The sequence below is a fragment of the Olea europaea genome, unplaced genomic scaffold (assembly GCF_002742605.1).
Source record: "Olea europaea var. sylvestris unplaced genomic scaffold, O_europaea_v1 scaffold1534, whole genome shotgun sequence".
Taxonomy (NCBI): domain Eukaryota; kingdom Viridiplantae; phylum Streptophyta; class Magnoliopsida; order Lamiales; family Oleaceae; genus Olea; species Olea europaea.
This window is the reverse complement of record NW_019232931.1, coordinates 51,527-70,402: the sequence shown is the minus strand read 5'-3', so window position 1 is coordinate 70,402 and position 18,876 is coordinate 51,527. Positions and strand designations below refer to the sequence as shown.

Here is an 18,876-nt window from a genome sequence, read left to right as displayed (position 1 = left end):
ATGTGAATAATGAAGTGAGTAATGTATGGTTTGGTGGGAGCTGATTTATCTCAAGTGCTTTTACAGGTAAAATGTGGCTGGACTTAATGTACATAAACTACAGCATATATAATATCCCTCAATCACACGTGTATTGGGACCGCATTCAGGTTCAGCCTACGCCCCGTCCCAGTCCGTGGATTGACAAGCTGCTGAATCCACCATTTTGGCTTTTCAACGTTAAAATCAAATAAAGTTACTTTTAAGCAATTTTTCTTCGTACAAAACTGACATGTTCGTGTTATTATTTGCATGGAGAAGTTTTTCTATAAGTTCGATAGATTGGGGGTGTGTGTGAGCTCATTTCTTGAAAGAATGAGTTTTGTAATAGTGATTTTTTTAAAGAATTTGGGATTAGTAAGTAAGAAATTTTTTTGAGTTTTTGTATAAAATTATTTTATGGGAAGAATGTGTAGTTAAAAATGAGTTCAGAGTCAGAAAAAATGAATTTTTATATAATGGGTTGAAACATGGGCTAGATTTGTCCTCTAAAAAGTTTGCAAAGGTTAAATTGGGGTCTAAAAATATCTTTAAAATACAGACAAAAAAAAAATAATAATAATAATTAAAAGAGAAGCAAAGATGCCCTTTCCACCAGAAGTAACATTTATTCCCGTGGGAACGTACTTCGACCACTGCCAAGGTCCCTTTCTCGTCCGATTATGTTGACAACCTCACCATATTAATGCATTTAGCCTAGCTTAAAATTTACACTCCCCCCCCCCACCCACCGGGGTTTTATTTTGTTTTAATTTGTATAAAATAGTAAATTTCTTAGCTTAAAATATTTCTTTTAAGCTATGCCAAAAAAATTACGACTGCATTAACAATGTATGGTAATGCTTGATAGAAAAGAATTAGTATGACTCATATACATTAGTATCTACCAGAAGCAAAATATGATTGAAAAAAATGGAAGAATACATAATTATAAAGTTTAAAGATACACTTTAGAAAATAAGAAACATGTGAAAAAAAATTCTAAAATTAGATGGTTACATTTGTGATCACCTTGTAACAAACAAGTTAAGGTCCAAGGTCAAAATAACACGCAATTATTGTCACGGTCACAAATTACATAGTCACAAAGATACAAATTTTGAGTCACAATTACAAACAGCTTCTATTACACATTTTTAGGCTACATATTATTTATAAGTCATAAATTATTTATTTTATCTATCATATATTAATTATTAGTTACAAATCAATTATTGGTTACAAACGCTTTTCATCTCACCTCACTCCATCACACCACTACCACTATTTGCAAACCATCAACAACTACCAACAAAAATCACCGCATAATTCAGACTAAGCAAATCGAAGGAGGAAGAAACTATCCCCAAAACCCACCTCCTTAAAACCATCGCCACTGCACGGTGGTCCTGGATGGGACTACGGTGGACTTGTCTATAGTAATAAGTGTTGTGATTGAAGAATGAGAAAGGTAAGAAGTTTTGTGACTTTTCGTTTGGATAGAAAACGAATTAGAGTTAAAGGAATGGGGTGGATATGGTATATCTAATTTTGAAATAATGAAGTTAAAATTTGAATTTTGAATTAACAAGTTAAAATGTAGGGCTAGGTGTGATTTTCGAGTAAAAAGTTTGGACAGTCACCAAACTTCCCCTTTTGTAACATTGTGGTCACTAAACTCACTATTGCGGCTGGAGGGTCACCGAACTCCCAAACCCACCGCCCCGTCCATCACCCGGTGTCCCAGCCGTTTGGAACCGTCCGACGTGGCTTCACGGCAGCTGAAGTGGCAATCGACGACGTCAAACTCGGCCAACATGGACGCGATTTCAGGCTGAAAAACACGATTCTTCACTCAAAAAACTTCAAAATCCCCAACCCCTGCCCTAACTCGAGCCCTCCAACGTTTTCTCCCCCCTGCAGGCGATTGTTCTTCTTCCTCTTCGTAGCCCGGCGAGGCCTGAAGCCGTTTCACTTGCACGCATGGAGGGAGACCAAAGTGAAGGTAAGTACCATTTTTCAATTTTAGCATCATGTCATCCAACTTGTGTTTAATACGCTATTTCGACTTAATGAGAGTGCCGTTTAGATTGAACAAACTAATTAAGACTCCATTTCATTACCACACAAATAGCAGCTGGCTTAGTGATCACATTGCAGGTGGAAGAAACATATTTGGTTTAATTTAAATTTTTTTTTATTTTTTGCACGAATTTTTACAGGTGGTGAGGAAGATTCTGATTTCTCTCAATCCGATATTGATATGGCCTCTGAGGAAGACGATATGCTGTACAATCTTAATGTGATAGACGGTATTGAAATTGGTATGGATATCAACACAGTGGGACAAGGTGAAGAAGTAGTGCTTCGAGGGGAGATGGATGAGGTTAACACATTTGATGACTTGGAGTATCCATCCTTCGAAGAGCTAAATTTGGAATGTTCATCGGATGAAGAGGTTGGTTATCGCTTCCCTGAATTCTTTGCTGAGATGGATATGAGAAATCCAAAGTTAGAGGTCGGACAACTATTTCGATCAATGCAAGAGTTTAGATGCGCGGTGAGAAGTTATGGTGCTCTGAACGGATATAATGTGAAGTTGAGGTGTAATGATAGGAAAAGAGCTCAAGGAGTTTGCAAATCGGGGTGCTCTTGGAGGATTTGGGCTTCGAAGTTGAACGAGACTGAGACGGTGCAAGTGAAGTCTTACACCCCCGAACACACATGCACACGGAGTCAATACAATAGACATTGCAACTACATTTTCCTGACGCATCGATATATTGAACAATTTAAAGCAGATCCTGATTGGAAGACAAAGTCCATTTTAGCGACTGTGAGGAATGATTTGAAGACGGAAATAAGTAGAAATGTTGCTTGTAGGATGAGGCAATATGCGAAGGAGATCCTATTTGGTACCCTCCAGGAGCAATTTGGCCTATTAAGGAGATACGCAGCGGAAGTTCATAGAACAAACCCAGGATCTTCTATATTCATCACACTTAAGGAGCAAGTATTCAAGGGAATGTATATATGCTTTAATGCCTGCAAAGTTGGGTTTAGGATGGTTGTAGGAAAGTGATTGGTGTTGACGGGTGCCATTTGCGGGGTTGTTTTGGTGGTATTATGTTAACAGCAGTTGGACAGGATGCTAGTAATTGTATTTACCCAGTGGCATATGCCGTTGTGGAAAAGGAGAATACGGAAGCGTGGAGATGGTTCATGAAGTATCTAGCCGAGGATATTCAAATGGAAAACGGACGCGGGTGGACACTAATGACTGATAAGCAAAAGGGGCTTCAGAACGTATGTGATGAATTGTTCCCGGAAGCAGAACATTGATTTTGTGTACGACACCTGTACACAAACTTCTTCAATGCAGGATTCAAGAGCAAAATTCTTAAGGATTATCTTTGGCACGCGGCAAAGTCCACAACCGTCCCCGAATTTAAAATGTGGATGCAAAAACTTCACGATGTGAGTACTGCTGCATATGATTGGTTGATACAAAGGCACCCTCGGGAGTGGAGTCAGTCACATTTTTCGATGCATTCGAAGAGCGACATGGTACTTAACAATGGCTGCGAAGTGTTCAATAAGACATTGTTAGAGGATAGAGAAAAGTTGATACTAAATATGCTTACATCAGTGCATATGACTTTCATGACAAGGATACAGAAAAGGCGAGATAAGATGGTAGGATGCCAAGGTCGTTTGTGTCCAAAGATTCAGAAAAAGTTGGATCAGACAAGTGATATGTCAAGGGAATGTATTTTGCACTTCTCTGGGGGGCCAAGGTGACAAGTAGAATGTAGTTACGGGACATTTGTTGTTGATCTTCAGGAACGAACATGTGCATGTAGGAAATGGGATATCACAGGTATACCGTGTATGCATGCCATTGCCGTGATACGCGAGTGCAGGAATCAACCCGAAGATTTCGTTGACAACTGTTATAGTATTGAGACATACATGGGATGCTACAATAATATTGTGAACCCAATTAATGGAAGATTATTGTGGCCTGAAGTATATGCACCTACAATTTTCCCCCTCAAGTGGACCGTGTCCCGTGGGGGAAAAAAACAAAAAAAGAGGCGAAAGCAGGCAGAAGAAATGGTTGTGTGGATGAAAGGAAAAGCATATGTGAAGAAGAAGGGGGCTATGACGATGACGTGCTCGCAATGCGGATTGAAGGGACATAATAAGCGATATCATTCCAGTGCAAATGCTCCAGTTGATGTAAGTGTACCATTTTGTTTTTGCATTTAAGTCTGAGATTCATTGTAACTAATGTCATATTGTTAATTTCTATCTTATCGTAGGATTGGATAGACGTTGAAATACAACCAGTTGAAAACAATTGCAATGTATTGGTAAATGAACAAGTAATACAAGAACTAGTTGCATTTCATTGTGTCATTTAATAATTGTGTTTGGCCGATATTAATAATTATAGTTCGGTTTGGCAGGGTAAATTGGTTGCCACAAGAGGAAAGGGAACATTGAGCCAAGGCCGAAGGGAAGAAAATCAAATGCAATTCATGCCTACGCCTACGGTTGCAAGGGAATCGCCTTCAAGGATATTAGAATATGGACCAGCCGCTACTTTTGGTCGATGAGTTGCAACACATTGCTGAGATTGAAATAGCCATGGTGGCCTTTTTGTCAACGGAGTGACATCTCCATGGTGGCCTTTTTGTCAATGGAATCCTCGTGCTTTTGTTAGATTGTTTATTGGATGTCCTCTAATATTTTTTGTAGTGGTATAATTAGTTCATTGATGGCTGTACATGGAAATGAACATTGTAAATTGGGTGCATGCCTTTTGATTAGTGGTATCAATGAAATGGACTTCTTTTGAACATTGTAAATTGGGTGTTCGGTTTCTGTCACAGCAAATATAGGCAGACTTTTAATTACTTGGGAGATTATGGGATGATTCTACCTTTAGTATTAAATGCCAGTATTCTGCCTTTTAATTACTTGGGATGATTCTGCACACAATAAGCCACCTAACAATACAAACGAAGTAAAATACTAAGCCAAAACAATAAGCCAAAATAGTAGGTAAGCTCTTGCATCATTAACTTAGTTAAAGGTTAATGTCATTACAAATAAAGGTACATAAAACCTTGCATAAATACATACATCAACTTAAATCTAGAAGAAAGTTTTCAAACAAAGCAAAATATTAAGCAGAAATAATCCATGGAGATTCTCTTTTAGTTTCCTTCATCCTCGGCAACTCCTTTACCCTTGCGGAACGTAACGTTCACTTGCCTTCACTTGATTTACCTCTCGACTTGTCTTTATCTTTCCAAGAAGTGCACTGTTTCTTTGTTGGGCAATCATACAAGAAGTGCCCCGGCTTCCTACAACTGTGACAATGTAATGTAATCAGCAAACTAATAAAAACGGCCAAAAATTCAATATAATCAGCCTCTTCAATATAAAAAATTCAAAAATTTCGAAGAGTGGAAGGTGCACAACGTAATCAGCCTCTTCAAGCAACATTAACAATAACCATTGTACCATACTTATGCATCCACTTCCAAAAAAATTCAATAACAGTAAATTGAGGGAAAGACAACACCAACACTGGAACTTCATCATATTAAGGTACCGAAAATTGGAACCCATAAAGATGTCAAAACTTGAGTGAGGATTGAGCTGGGTGCTATTATCAGCACAAGCAAAACAGCAAATATCCCTCAAGGAAATTATAATCATAAAAAAGAAAGTGGTGTTGAACCGTGCATTAATATTGAAACAGTAAGCAAACAAAATTCTTCAGGTCAGAACTCCATATTGGATAAGGTATCATATCAGAAACATCATAATTTTAACATTTTGTGGACAGGAAGAAATTAAACAAAAAATACTGCAACTCCAGGGTCGAGGTACCCACTGTTTCTAATCTGAGAACAAGAACATCCTTCTTTTGTCCAATCCTATGAGCCCTTGCTTGTGCTTGCAGATCAACCTGAGAGACGTGAAAGATTTCAGCAAATGTTGAGCTCTCATATCAATGGTTTTACATTTTGATAAAGAAGAGCAGCATTGAAATGTTGCCTGTGGATTCCAGTCTGTGTCAAATATAATAACTGTATCAGCAGCTTGAACATTTACACCAACACCTCCAGCTCGAATACTGGAATCAAATTGTAATGAGTCAGTGCAACAAGACACGCATACTAACTTGAAGATTAACTATAACTGAATGCACAAGTCCAATGAAACATCTTTCAAGTGGAAAGGACCTACATTATGGCCAGGGGAGCCATGGTCTCCATTGACCCAATAACAACTCCACTTTCTGCTTTAGTTATGTTTTTAAGTAGTTTGACCCCCTCAATATCTATCTAATTTCAACCCACCACATTGCATTAACAAACTCAGATTCAGCCAGATTCAAAATAGTGTTTGGAACTTGATGACATTACCTCTTTCGTGATGTCGAAGAACCTTCAAGCCTACCGGGATGTGGTTCCGAGCGTGGACGGCTACCAGGTCGCTTGGAAGATGGTGACGCTCTGCAAATTGAATTGGGGGAGACTTCACCTTGAATTCGGGATTTTAGGGCAGGGGTTGGGGATTTTGAAGTTTTTTGAGTGAAGAATCGTGTTTTTCAGCCTGAAATCGCGTCCATGTTGGCCGAGTTTGACGCCGTCGATTGCCACTTCAGCTGCCGTGAAGCCACGTCGGAAGGTTCCAAACGGCTGGGACGCCGGGTGATGGACGGGGCGATGGGTTTGGGAGTTCGGTGACCCTCCAGCCGCAATAGTGAGTTCAGTGACCACAATGTTACAAAGGGGGAAGTTTGGTGACTGTCCAAACTTTTTACTCTGTGATTTTCACTTGAAAAAAATTTAGAATTGGGCTCTTTAACATTTCTTCAAAGTGAAGTTTTGGATTCCGTAACCTATTTAAATATGCGAATATGAATTACGACATTAAAATCATAAACAATTTTTACAAGACAAAAATTAGGAATAATATTTTTGAGTATGACGTTTTTGCCTTTCAATTTTAAACCTTGTGAAACTAATATTCAATTTTAGCCAATGTCTGGTCCTCATTCTTCAAATTTTTTTCTCAAATTCATTTTTAACTATATATTTCAGGATATTTACAAGTTTTATCAATTTTTCAATAACATATTTCACCAAGTTTTATTGAATCTATTTTTTTATCCAAATTAAAAGGTAGCTTTCACACAGGTTTAGATTTACAAATTTATATGAGTTTGAGATTCAAAACTTCACTTTTGAATGTCAAAAACTTAGAATAAAGCCACTTAGCCGGGTTTCAAAATAGGGAAGTGAAGAGACAAACTGATATGTCAAAAATGATTGGGTGTTTTTATTTTGATTTTTCAAACTGTTCAATTATGCATTAACACGTCCTATCTGGATTTGAATATGAATTTGAGCCTAAATGTATAGCATGATTGAAAAACTTCTAATCAAGTTACACAAATGTTGAAGAGCAATATTTTAATGACAATATTACATATATATATCAAGGATTATATAATGCTTAACATAATATCACATCACATTCTATCATTTATTAATTTAAAACGCAATCAACTTTTTTCAACCAATATTTTCCTTCAACATCAATTTGATCACTCCTTTTGATTATTTTTTATTACTCTACAAACAGTAAAATCCATATTTTAATATTATAAAAAAATTATAGTCACAAAGGTTGAAGAGTATAATTTTAATTTTTAATATTATCCAATATTAATTTGTCAATTATATAGAAAGATCGGGAAGAGAAAACGAAATACATTGACACACTGTTGCCGGGGCCAACAAATGCCACGTCATGAATGAATGCCAAAACCGGAAACCATTTTCATATTCAGACTCGTCTTCTTCGCTTTCCTTGTCCCTGTCCCCTCTACTTGTGGGAAAAATCATGACTCTGTTTCATTTTATCTCTCTCCATCATCACCACCCTCGCCCTTATCAAATTTCAAACCCTAACACCTGCAAGTTTCCTTCACCCTTCACCACCCTAATTACTTGATTTGCTTTTTTCATAGACATGTAAATACAAATTGTTATTCTTAATCCTTTTGTTATTTCAAAGTGAAACTGTTAAGTTCCATGATTTACCTTTTCCCTACCACCACCTCGTATTTTCTATGTATATATGTGTGTATGTATATGTGCTTGTTCAGCTCCCAACCCCACTTCATCATTTTTACTCCTACTTTGCTGTTCCACCTTAATTCTAGGGTTTTCTTTTATTTTCTTTTTCTGTTTTCTTGATCTTTGTGCTCTTTGATCTCTCCTTCTTTTTCTTGCTTTTTTAATTCAAATTCGAAAATCGTACTCTGTTTATCCCATTTTCCATGTATAAACATTTATCCAAAATCAAATGGCTTTTCAGTTTCTTTCAGCCTTTCTTGGGGCTTTTCTGTTAAAAAATGTTAATTTGTCTTCATTTGATCAATTTTAGTATCATTTAGGATCGCTACTGCTCGCACAATTATTTAAATTCCCTTCTTCCAGAATCTTCTTCTTTTTCTTGAAACTTTAGTTCCCTTTTCCTTTTTGACTGAAAAGTTGAAGTAATTTGGCTGATTATATGGCCAATCAGCCTCCACCGGTGATTCCTGGTCCAAGTTCCGGTTCGGGTCCAGGTGGGTTTCAGTATATGAATTTTCCATTTGGGGACACCACTTTCACTAAAGTTTTCGTTGGAGGCTTGGCCTGGGAAACTCAGAGTGAGACCTTGAGGCGATATTTTGAGCAGTTTGGTGAAATTTTCGAGGCAGTTGTCATCACGGATAAGAACACCGGCCGATCCAAAGGATACGGTTTTGTGAGTGTTTCATTTTTATTTTTCAAATTCTAATCTCTCACTATTGTGTATTCTGATTACTAATTAAGTAGCCTTGGCACTTTAATTTGCAATTTAAGATTCTGGGAATTGTTTGTTTTTCTTAATTTTGAAATGTATTTACTGTCAACAAGGGATTTCTGTCATTAGTTTATTAATCAATTACATATGAATTCAAATGTGGGTGATAGAATGACATGCTTTAAATTGGTGTTTGTATGGAGGGTTTAGGTGACTTTCCGGCATCCAGAGTCCGCTAGGAGGGCATGTGCTGATCCGAGTCCAATTATTGATGGGAGAAGAGCGAATTGTAATTTGGCTTCACTTGGACGCCCTCGTCCCTATCTGCCCTTTGGTAACCTACCTCATCGGACTATAGCTATCACACTTGTGCATGGTCAATTATACTTGAAAGAATGCCATCATTAGTGAAGTTGCTCAATTTTGATGATTGAAACCTTTTAAAGAGTTTTTTTCATTATGTTTTTCTCATAGGCATGCATAAGAGTGAGTATTATACTAAAGATTTTAAAACATTATGTTTTTCTCATAGGCATGCATAAGAATGAGTATTATACTGAAGATTTTAAAAGACCACTGATCTTGGACAGCTGAATATCAGCTGAGTTCACACTGGTGTCGTGGGCACAAAATAAATGTCAGCTTTCAGTTCTGCTTCCTAACGTAAACCACTCTTGTGAATGCATGTGTATACGATCAAATTTTCGATTATGTTGACAAACTTAGACCAAATATATCGAAGAATGATTAATAAATTAATTATTAATCATTTGTAATTTGACCTCATCAGCAAAATATTTGTAATCCATTACATTCAAAGATTGGCCCCATTCCCTGAATTTTACGAATGTTATTGGGTTATATCATGCAAACTAATGTTTTAAAAACAGATGTCTGAATTGAGTCATTTCAATATCTACTAGGTGGGGTGTATGCTCCATTTATTTAAATTGTTTAATTGTTTGGGTATAGAAGTGCTAGAAAATTTGTCAAAATAGAGAACTTGCACATGAAAAATAGCCAATAAATCTATAGAAAACAATCCATGATTTGATTGTGAGAATCCAAGTTTTGCCTCCACCTCAATGCATTTTAGTTAGCTTCACACACTGGAAGGGAGGAAAATGTCTCCAACCACAAGGAGGTTACTAGACCATTCTGGGGAGTAATCGTGCCACTCAGATCTATCTATCACCCGTAGTAATCGTGTTTTGGAATTTGGGAGCGTGACAGCATGTCTATAATCGCAGCAATCTTTTCAGTTATATTTCAATAAACTATATAGTACGTTTAATTCTATGCGTTTTATTGCTTATAGGACGTCTTAGATCTCCAGCACCTTACCTTGGAGGACTACCAGCTGCAAGGGCTCCTTATATTGGAAGTTTTGGTCATCCGCAACAACCTTCTTATGGTTACCAGCAAGGCTTGATGTATTCTCCATATGGGTGAGCTACGTATTATGCACATAATGAGTCATCTAGAATTTGAAAACTGGAATGAGCTGGTTGGGTCTGTATACATTTTATTGGTGGCCTGTGAGGAAATGAACCGAAAGAAGAACAAGTGTGAAAAATAATGTTGATGTCGAATTTGTGTTCTTTAACCTACTGAATGCTTTATAATCATTCATTGCACTTTGTATGAGAACCAACTATATAGCATCTGTCAAGAATTCAAGTATTGTATATGTCTAACAACTTTGTTGATTAGTGCTCTGTTTTCTCAATAATTTATCTACTTTGTTGAGTATATTGACATGGGTTAGGTAGGGAAAGTAGTCTTGATTTTAATTTAATTGGGAAAAAAATGAAAAAGTTTAGAAAGTTTCTAGGTGTGTCTTCTTGTCAAGAGTAGTGTAGGATTAGGAATTTTCTGTTAGATGTCCAGAGGACATTGGATGAGTTCAGTGATACATGGAAAAGAAGAGGGAGAGATGATTGAAGCAAGAGCTTAAATTTTAAAGAGCTAGACAGATTGATTGATTGATACATTATGATAAAAAAGAATCTGGTAAGTAGGGATATACTCGTGCGATTGCAATGAGCTATGCAGATTTATTTTATTTTATTTTTTCATTTTTGGTGTGAGATTTCAGTATTATTGTCAATAGGTATACGAGGGTAATACATATGGTCACCAATTATCTTTTTGTTTTTTGATTTCTATATTTGGGCACGTGTGCCCCTTTTTGGCTCCTTTAACAAATAATTTTACCCATGTAATAATTTGTATAATATCATTTATTTATCTGGACTTGTTTCAAATGGCATTACATACAACAGTTCTTTTACGTGATATGATGTTTTCTGGAATATAACTCGTACTTTAGAAGTTTGTTATCACTTTGTTTTATCTTTTCTATTGTTTCAGGTATGCTGCTTACAGTCCAGAATATGCTTATCCCCAGGTCACTAGCTTCACAGCTATAGTTTCTGTGGTAATTTCATGATGCCAAATTGGCTTTTGACACACTGTTATTGTTGTTTTATACTGTAGGGCATGTACAATCCTTACGGAGGTCAGCAATACCTTCAAATTTATGGTGTTCCTGGAGCAGTAAACAACACTGTGTATCCTTACAGCTCTATGAGCCAAGCTGTTCCAGGAAGTCACGGTTTTACAACATTGCAGGGATATGCAATGTCTGGTCGCCCGATAGTGCAGTTTGGTGGGCCAAGCGTCACTGCAATGGCAACTTCATCTGTTCCAGCACCGTTCCCTACAGGTAAAATTTTCATCTTTTGGAATTTATTTGGATCATTTAGAAGAAAAACATGTTATATGGGACCTACTTTTGTATGTACTTATTGCAAGTCCTATTTATTAGTACTTGGCATCATTATAGTTCCCTATAATCTGTAACAATGCTATGCTTCGTTGTTCAAAATCAGAAGAAAAAATGTCAATAGTTGACCCGTTTGCTATGAGAATACAGGTTTCTAATGCCTTAGATAAAAAGATTGAATGGGAAGTGCCCATTGACCCCAAAGAATCGGGACTGTCTGCACTTCTACTTTTCTGTATTATAACAATCTTGTTTTTCTCTTTCACTGGATCTTCTGTCAATTGGGGCCTTTCTATTTTTGTGTGTGTTAAGTCGAAGACATTTCATTTACTGAATGAGGCTAGTGGTCAAATTACATCTTTTGGATTCTCCTTGAAATGGTACATTGCTATTTTATGATTTTGAATAGGCATATCTGAGTTAAACATTTTAGTTGTATCAGGTGCCGCAGCACCTATTACTCCGCAGCCACAATTCATACTATCTGCTCATTCTCCTCAATTTTTGCAAGGTAGCGGTTCTGACCAAAATGCTGGGTGAGGGTTGATCATTGTAAGTGTCTGTTATCTTCTCCTGCTTCTTGTAGATATAATATGATTTTCTTGCTAGATATATTTGTTATAATTTTGATGCTATTTTGCAGGTACCCTTGGATTGCGGCAGGACTAAGAACAGCAGTTCTGCTACTTGAGTGGCGAGCTTCAAATCTAGCCTTGCAAATTATCCATTTTGCATTCTAGAGGTATATTTTCCCTAAGAATATATTATACTCCTATGCTTGATTAAAATAATCATTTTGCGAATAATAATAAAAGCATCATTTTGCAATTAACATTAGGTAATCAGTGTAGGTGACATGCAAGTTTTAAGTCTAGAAATGTGAATAATCTTACTGTTGTTTGACCTTTTAGTTAACATTCAGTTATTCATTATTACCAGAAATAAGTCTGGTTCTACAACTATAATACTTAATTATGGCATCCAATTCTGCAATTGGAATGCTTATCCTAATGCTATCAGTTTGTTCGGGATTACTTAGTACTTTCTCCACTACTGAAAGATGACAAATGAAAATGTTTTCTTCCCAAAAATGTTGTAGGTATTTCTAAGAAATGATTGAACACAGGATAGAGACTGCAGACTGCAGTTGTTACATTTACGTATCTTCAGCAACTCAGCCTCCAAGTTCTGATTATTTTGTGGTTAGTGATAAAACCGAAGGTCTTCTGGTGTTCTAAGTGGCAACTGAGTCTTGATCCTCTCACTTCTTTCTCTGGTCCATGATCCCAAATTTTATATTAGCTACCAGGTTGTCTCAAAGTCGTCATTTCATGCTTGATGTAAAGAAAGTTAAGGGAACGAGAATGGAATAGAGATAGATGTCATGTCCAGTGGATTAATGTCTTCTTTCCATTTTGTCCTGGGTTGGGTAGCCTTAGCTTCAGACGATATCTCTGAAGTTTTACCAAAAGAAAAGTGGTAGCTTAAGGTCGTTCAGTGCTGGGAAGTAAGTAGCACCTTGTAGTATGTAATTAAACTAAATTTGGTATTATATTTCATTGACAAAATTGATTGTGGAAGGAGTTCACACTCCACAATACTGTGATATTTTCAGCATGCAATTATGCTCCTATCACCCCAGTGATGCAATCTTGACTTTGCATCATGTTCCAATTTTGAAGCTTTACATATTCGGCCATTAGAAAAGGAGGTATATCTGGTCCTGTTTAAGTGACCTGAAAATCTCAATATAGAAGAGGAGGAATATTCAAGATTAAGATATTTATGCATTTACACCTTATTGTCGTTTCTCTGTCTAATCTTGTGTCAATATTTATGCAGGTGTTACATTTTCGCGCTCACCATAGAAGTCAATGTCCTAGTTGCTCCATTGGAGGAGAGAAGAAAAGGGGAATGTGCGGATTGCACTTCCTTCAATCATGATGTAAATAAACTCCCGATTTCTACCAGTATTCTGGATTACTGGCAGAGAGTCGTGGGCCGGAATTGGGTTCCGGCTCCCCTTCCCATGTATGTAAAAAAAGAAAAAATCATGGTTAGAATCAACATATGATTCTTTCAGTAGAGTCCGTCCCAGCATTTTGGATGTGTAGATGGTCTCTGGTGGTGTTTGGTACAATCCTGCATTGTATTTAGAGTTGGGTCTGTATCTTGTGCATAACTACAGTCGTTAGGCTTTTTATAAATCATTCTGTATTCTGGATTATTTTAGAGCCTAACTTCAAAATGAAACAATCTTGATTCGATTAAATTTTGGCAGCACGCACATTGTGTTTCTTCCAAGTAAAAACTTACAAGCTTGTAAAAACTCTGATAATTATTATGACAAAACTGATAACTAATAAAGAAAACAGCGTGCCGCACAGAGATGAAGGATGAATTCAATATTTGTACAACTCTTCAGTTTAACTGCAGAAATATAAACAGAACTGACTTATATTAGTATCTTTAAGAGGACAGTTGCTGAAGTCCAGTTGCGTGCCAAAGCTTTGTCTTAAGCATTGCCATGTAAAAGTCACTGAAGGGCTACGCTATGGAAAATTCATTCCAGATTTAAAATTATAAATTTACAAAAATACTTAAAAAAGGTAATTTAGGATGACTGCTTAAAAAAGGTAATTGAGGGTGACTGTTCAGCAAAGTTAATTTCATGATAGTATAGTCAAAATAGGATCTCTCTCTGATAAAGAACCCACGAAAAATACGGGGATACCCTGCAAAAATGGAATTTATAGGTACATATGGTTATATTCCAACGTACAGAAAATCTAATATTTTTAGCAGACGACTGAAGTGAAGGATTTAAGTTGTAAGTAATTGACTTCTTGGACTCTTGGCCACCTTCACCACTTTGCTGCAAATAAGGACACTTTCAGCTCTGCCCTATTGATATATTTAGGAAAGAGTGAGCTGATAAACGTACTTGTTTTAGACTCTTTCTTATGATTTCTTATTCATATTGTCCCTTGAGGAGAGAGCTGATATCAGTTCTATAGGGGTTTTCATAATCGAGATCTTAACATCTATTTTTTTGGGACGCATAGTCGTAGCATGTGAATGTATTAATTGGACTGGATTATGGTTAAGTTTTCTAATTTCTTATAACTGGTTTTTCCGGATGTATTTTAAAAAATAATGGGATTTTCTCAGTATGGTCCAAGGACCATCTCTCTGTCCTATTGCAAATAGTGCCATATTGCATGTTACACTTTGTCAAGCTGCAATGTCTGGCGAACTGCAACTAATGAGGTTCTCGATTATTTTCTGTTTTTCTTCCTATTCCCTCTTTACAAGTTTCATTATGTGGTTTGTTTAAGGATTGCATTAACATTTCTTTTTGTAGCTTCGATACTTTAATGTGGACGTATAGCTCCTGTAGAAAAGGATATGATATTTGAATCATGTGATGTGTTGCTTCTGAATACTGACATGAGGTGCAAATGTAGTTCATGGCTTCGCATGCCTATGTAGTTCAGCTCAAGAAATTGCTTGAAGTTTCATTATCTAAAGCTTCCGTTGGCTTTTCTTGAGGGGATTAGTCATGGTTGCATTTCATTTTTGGTTTCTCATTTACAGAGTCTGTCAAGCCTTCGCACAAATTTTCGATCAGGACAGGTAAGATTTTCGACTTGTCCTTTCTCCCAAGTAAGGTTCAAAAGCCCATATGATATTCCACATACTGAAGACGTGTTAAGAAGCTGAATAACGACAAAATATTTGACAGGTTCACAGGAGATTGCCTTGATTAGTACTGCTCTTGTTCTCACCCAAATGGCCAAATGCTTTTACTGCACGGTAGGTTTTTCTACTATTGCAGGTCGTCGTTGGCAGCTTCATTCCAGGTGATAGTAAGGAATTGAAGTTATGGAACGACGTGAGCCTTCATCAGTTCAATTGAAACTCAGCTTGGGTGGTGAAACTGGTTTCAGCAGCTCACCATTACCCGAGAGTGAATCCTCTGGTGAGCCTGTAAGTCCATCCAATCAGAGTACTGGAGTATCTAATAACAATAATCCCAGTACATATAAGGCATGCAACGGAAATGATCTTTTCTGCTCTTTTGTTTTTTTTTTTTTTTTAATCAACACATTGTGATGTAATGACTGGTTTGATAAGATGGACTCACCAGTAGTAAAGATGAGAAAAAAGCTAAAATTTTGTTGGTTTTTGTAATTTTGATTGTGAGAACCAGGACCAGAGGCAGTTTTCCATCTCGATTGTAATATTTATGGTAGCAAGTAGAGTTAGTTTGTGTTTCACTGTCATGGTTGTTGGCTTGTTGCCTATCACATTTGAAATATAGCTCCAAGGTTCGGAAACAGAACGAAACCAGCGAGCGACTGGACTAACTCTTCTTGTACGTCCAAACAGACATATCTATGCTCTTTCGCATCACTTCTCCCTCGTATTCTAAACTTTAAATCATGTATTTCAATAAATTCCCATTACTTGAACTAGAAGCAAATGTGCAGCCCCATTCAATCCCTTTCCCCATCCAAAAGTTCAAAAAGAAAATCTCATAAGAAACTGATAAATTTTAGGATATTTCATTTTCTCTGTGTAACAGCTATTTTAAATGCAAAATATGAGAGACAATCAAAAAATTAAAAATACGTAAACAAAGATATTCTTTGGTGTATCGTCCTATATGAAGAACTGGAAAGGCAAAAATGAAAAAACCCAAAAAATTGGTATCTCTAGAAGAAGTTGATGTTGTTGAATCTTAAGCTTCCATATGCATATGCATTAAGGAGATCATTTTGTGGAGACCAGAAATCTGCTTTGAGACCAGCTCTCCTTACTGCTTTTAGTATTTTGTTTCTATGTGCATACCCTGTTACAGCTACTTTCTGACTATTGCCATCCACTTCTACTTTTTCTATACCTGCCAACAAAAATGGAGAGAATCATCAGCATTATAACTATGTATCTATATATTCTACACGGTCCGGAATCACCCTAATGGACCGGAAATGTGATGTGTGCAGATGATGGATGCCCGCTAGGCGCGGGTCCCACCACACAAGCTGACTTTCATTTTCTTTGAAAATAATGAAGTTAATAAAATTTTCGAGCACGTGTACCTTTCAATTTTGACAGGCACTTCCTCAATCTTCTCTCGTGTATGCCAACCATCTCCACCTTGAGTTCAACCGTCTGCGAAAGAGAGTTAGAACATGAGTAAGAATGCAACTAGAAATGATTGATAGGGCAGAGAAAAATGGCTGTACCTCCATGAAGGAATGATGAACTTGATGACGAAGTGTAAAACAGAGGCAAGAATTTAGAATGAGGGAAAAGAAATAATGGATGAAGCAGTCTGGAATTCCAAGGTTATATATACGAGTGAAAAGGTGGAAAAAGTGAATCTTGATTATTGGTTCTGCTGCTAAAATAAGTTAAGCAGATCATGAATTGCTTTTTCAAAGGACACATAAGGAAGGAAGCTCTAAAATCGAAGAACATTTAGTTATATCGAGATTGAGGATTGAGGATTGAGGAATTCAACAACTTTAAGGTTCTCCTCTGCCCAAAGTAATCTCTGTCTCAAGCATTTCAAATGATTGGCTGGCTTCGACGAGTCAAAATTTAGGCACTTTTACTTTTTCTAGCAACTTAATTTTATCCATTTGCTTGCATTTATAACACAAGAATGTTACAAAATAAGTTGGTCTGGAAAATAATAAAAGTAGACAGCAAGTTTGGTATTTTTTTTGGGTTTTGTTGCTTGCTTAGCCACTGAGTATATATATTCAATTTCATTTATTCTCTTTGTCTCTCTTCTTTTGATATGCTCGATCATGGTCCAGAAATTTGATTAGCATGTCACATTTGCCTACCACTTACAACATGATCGGCACAACTGTTCAATGTTCGGTACGGAAAAAAGTAAAAAATCTTGTTCATTCGATATGGAGATTTATCTAATATGTTATACTAAACATGTTTTTTCTCAAGATATATTCTGAAATGGATGATTCAATCAACATGAGATAATAGGCTTTCGGAGAATTCGTCAAGATTAGACTCTTCCTTGATCTCTTGAAAGTTTATGTCATTACCAAATCCGACTGTTTCGAAGGATGTTCTCAAGCCCTTCGGAGTGGTTTACAGTTCCGAGTTCATGTCAACGCTTCCTGCTAATGCATCTATAGAATTTGATAAAGCCCATTCTCAATTAATATTATAAAGAATAATGTTATCTAATAATACTGGTATTTAACACCAATCTAAATAACAGCATTAGAGACATTATGAGCTATGACCTATAATAAATCAAGAATTTATGATCTATTTATCTTATGCTATCATTTAGGTTGATGTTATATTTCAATGATGCTAATAGCATTACTCTATCGTAAGTAATGAAAAATTGGATAAGAAGAATTCAAAGCGAAAAGTGTCGAGTTTTCCGAAGTAAGAACTATGGAATAAGCAAGAGAACAGCTGACAAAAGGTGTGAATGTTGGAATATCGGGAATCTCCCTCATCCCTCCCTCGTTTTTTACAAAATAATGTCGGCTCCATTTGGTCAAAATCTTTTTTTCCTGAATCTTTGTTCATATGATTCAAATGCCAAAACATAAACATCCATGCATGCATATGTATTGCATTTCATGTGGCCAACATTATTATTAGGATTTTGCTATTTATACATAAAAATGGTACATAAATAGTTATCGAAAATGATATGTAGGGAAAAGATTGGATGAAAAGTTGACTATGTTTTAAACTAACAAATGATAAAAGTATCACATGGACATTTTGTAATCCATTATGTAAAACTCGATATATTAGCAAAAGGTTCCTTATTATTAAACCCTTGTTTGGTTCCTCCACTAAAAAAGTGGACTAAAACTCAATTCAAATTAAACACTTAATTTTAACAACACGTTTAATGGTATACATAAATTTTTAACCACATGTTCTATTAACTTTTATCAAAATCTACTAAAATTTTGATTTTTATCTAAACCAAAAAGGGCGCTAAATTCAATGTATCTAACATTGTTACGAGTTTATCTTTATGTTAAGGAAATATACTTCTAGTCGTAATTTTATAGCTCAATTGTCAGATTTTTTATTTTATTGATTGATTTAGTTTCCAAATAATTAAAGAGTTGTCTGCATATATTTTACTATTTATTCATTATGTGTTAGTGAGC

At 36.3% G+C, this 18,876-nt stretch overlaps 3 protein-coding genes across 6 annotated transcripts; 2 read left to right on the top strand and 1 right to left on the bottom strand.

Annotated features, from left to right (window-relative positions):
* The first annotated feature begins 21 nt into the window (after positions 1-21).
* LOC111376618 lies at positions 22-3,360 on the top strand. The gene is made up of 5 exons (XM_022999577.1): positions 22-66; positions 1,658-1,807; positions 1,942-2,023; positions 2,241-3,031; positions 3,082-3,360. The coding sequence occupies exons 1-5, from the start codon at positions 22-24 to the stop codon at positions 3,358-3,360; spliced, it is 1,347 nt and encodes a 448-aa protein (XP_022855345.1).
* Positions 3,361-7,843: 4,483 nt separating this feature from the next.
* Positions 7,844-13,961, top strand: LOC111376620 (RNA-binding protein 24-B-like). Of its 4 annotated transcripts, none has more exons than XM_022999584.1 (8): positions 7,844-8,862; positions 9,112-9,235; positions 10,220-10,349; positions 11,275-11,311; positions 11,401-11,629; positions 12,205-12,241; positions 12,333-12,431; positions 13,532-13,961. In XM_022999584.1, the coding sequence occupies exons 1-6, from the start codon at positions 8,626-8,628 to the stop codon at positions 12,234-12,236; spliced, it is 789 nt and encodes a 262-aa protein (XP_022855352.1). In that variant the 5' UTR covers positions 7,844-8,625; the 3' UTR covers positions 12,237-12,241; positions 12,333-12,431; positions 13,532-13,961. The 4 variants fall into 4 exon arrangements, with proteins under 4 accessions (XP_022855352.1, XP_022855353.1, XP_022855350.1 ...); XM_022999585.1 differs by having other exon boundaries at positions 12,201-12,241; XM_022999582.1 differs by having other exon boundaries at positions 12,123-12,241.
* A 2,269-nt stretch (positions 13,962-16,230) lies between these two features.
* On the bottom strand, positions 16,231-17,189 carry LOC111376628 (heavy metal-associated isoprenylated plant protein 44-like). The gene is made up of 3 exons (XM_022999598.1): positions 16,942-17,189; positions 16,795-16,867; positions 16,231-16,595 (listed from the first exon to the last, which is right to left on the bottom strand). The coding sequence occupies exons 1-3, from the start codon at positions 16,945-16,947 to the stop codon at positions 16,408-16,410; spliced, it is 267 nt and encodes an 88-aa protein (XP_022855366.1). The 5' UTR covers positions 16,948-17,189; the 3' UTR covers positions 16,231-16,407.
* Positions 17,190-18,876: the final 1,687 nt, after the last annotated feature.

What these genes read in the sequence shown, in the direction of transcription:
- LOC111376628 (XM_022999598.1), bottom strand. An exon ending in GTGCCTGTCAAAATTGAAAG is followed by an intron (nt 16,596 to 16,794) that starts GTACACGTGCTC and finishes TTTTGTTGGCAG; the next exon opens with GTATAGAAAAAGTAGAAGTG.
- LOC111376620 (XM_022999582.1), top strand. Translation starts at nt 8,626, where the DNA reads ATGGCCAATCAGCCTCCACCGGTGATTCCTGGTCCAAGTTCCGGTTCG. An exon ending in TCGTCCCTATCTGCCCTTTG is followed by an intron (nt 9,236 to 10,219) that starts GTAACCTACCTC and finishes TATTGCTTATAG; the next exon opens with GACGTCTTAGATCTCCAGCA. An exon ending in CAGAATATGCTTATCCCCAG is followed by an intron (nt 11,312 to 11,400) that starts GTCACTAGCTTC and finishes TTTATACTGTAG; the next exon opens with GGCATGTACAATCCTTACGG.
- LOC111376618 (XM_022999577.1), top strand. Translation starts at nt 22, where the DNA reads ATGTATGGTTTGGTGGGAGCTGATTTATCTCAAGTGCTTTTACAG. An exon ending in TATCTCAAGTGCTTTTACAG is followed by an intron (nt 67 to 1,657) that starts GTAAAATGTGGC and finishes AAGTTTGGACAG; the next exon opens with TCACCAAACTTCCCCTTTTG. An exon ending in TCATCACACTTAAGGAGCAA is followed by an intron (nt 3,032 to 3,081) that starts GTATTCAAGGGA and finishes AGTTGGGTTTAG; the next exon opens with GATGGTTGTAGGAAAGTGAT.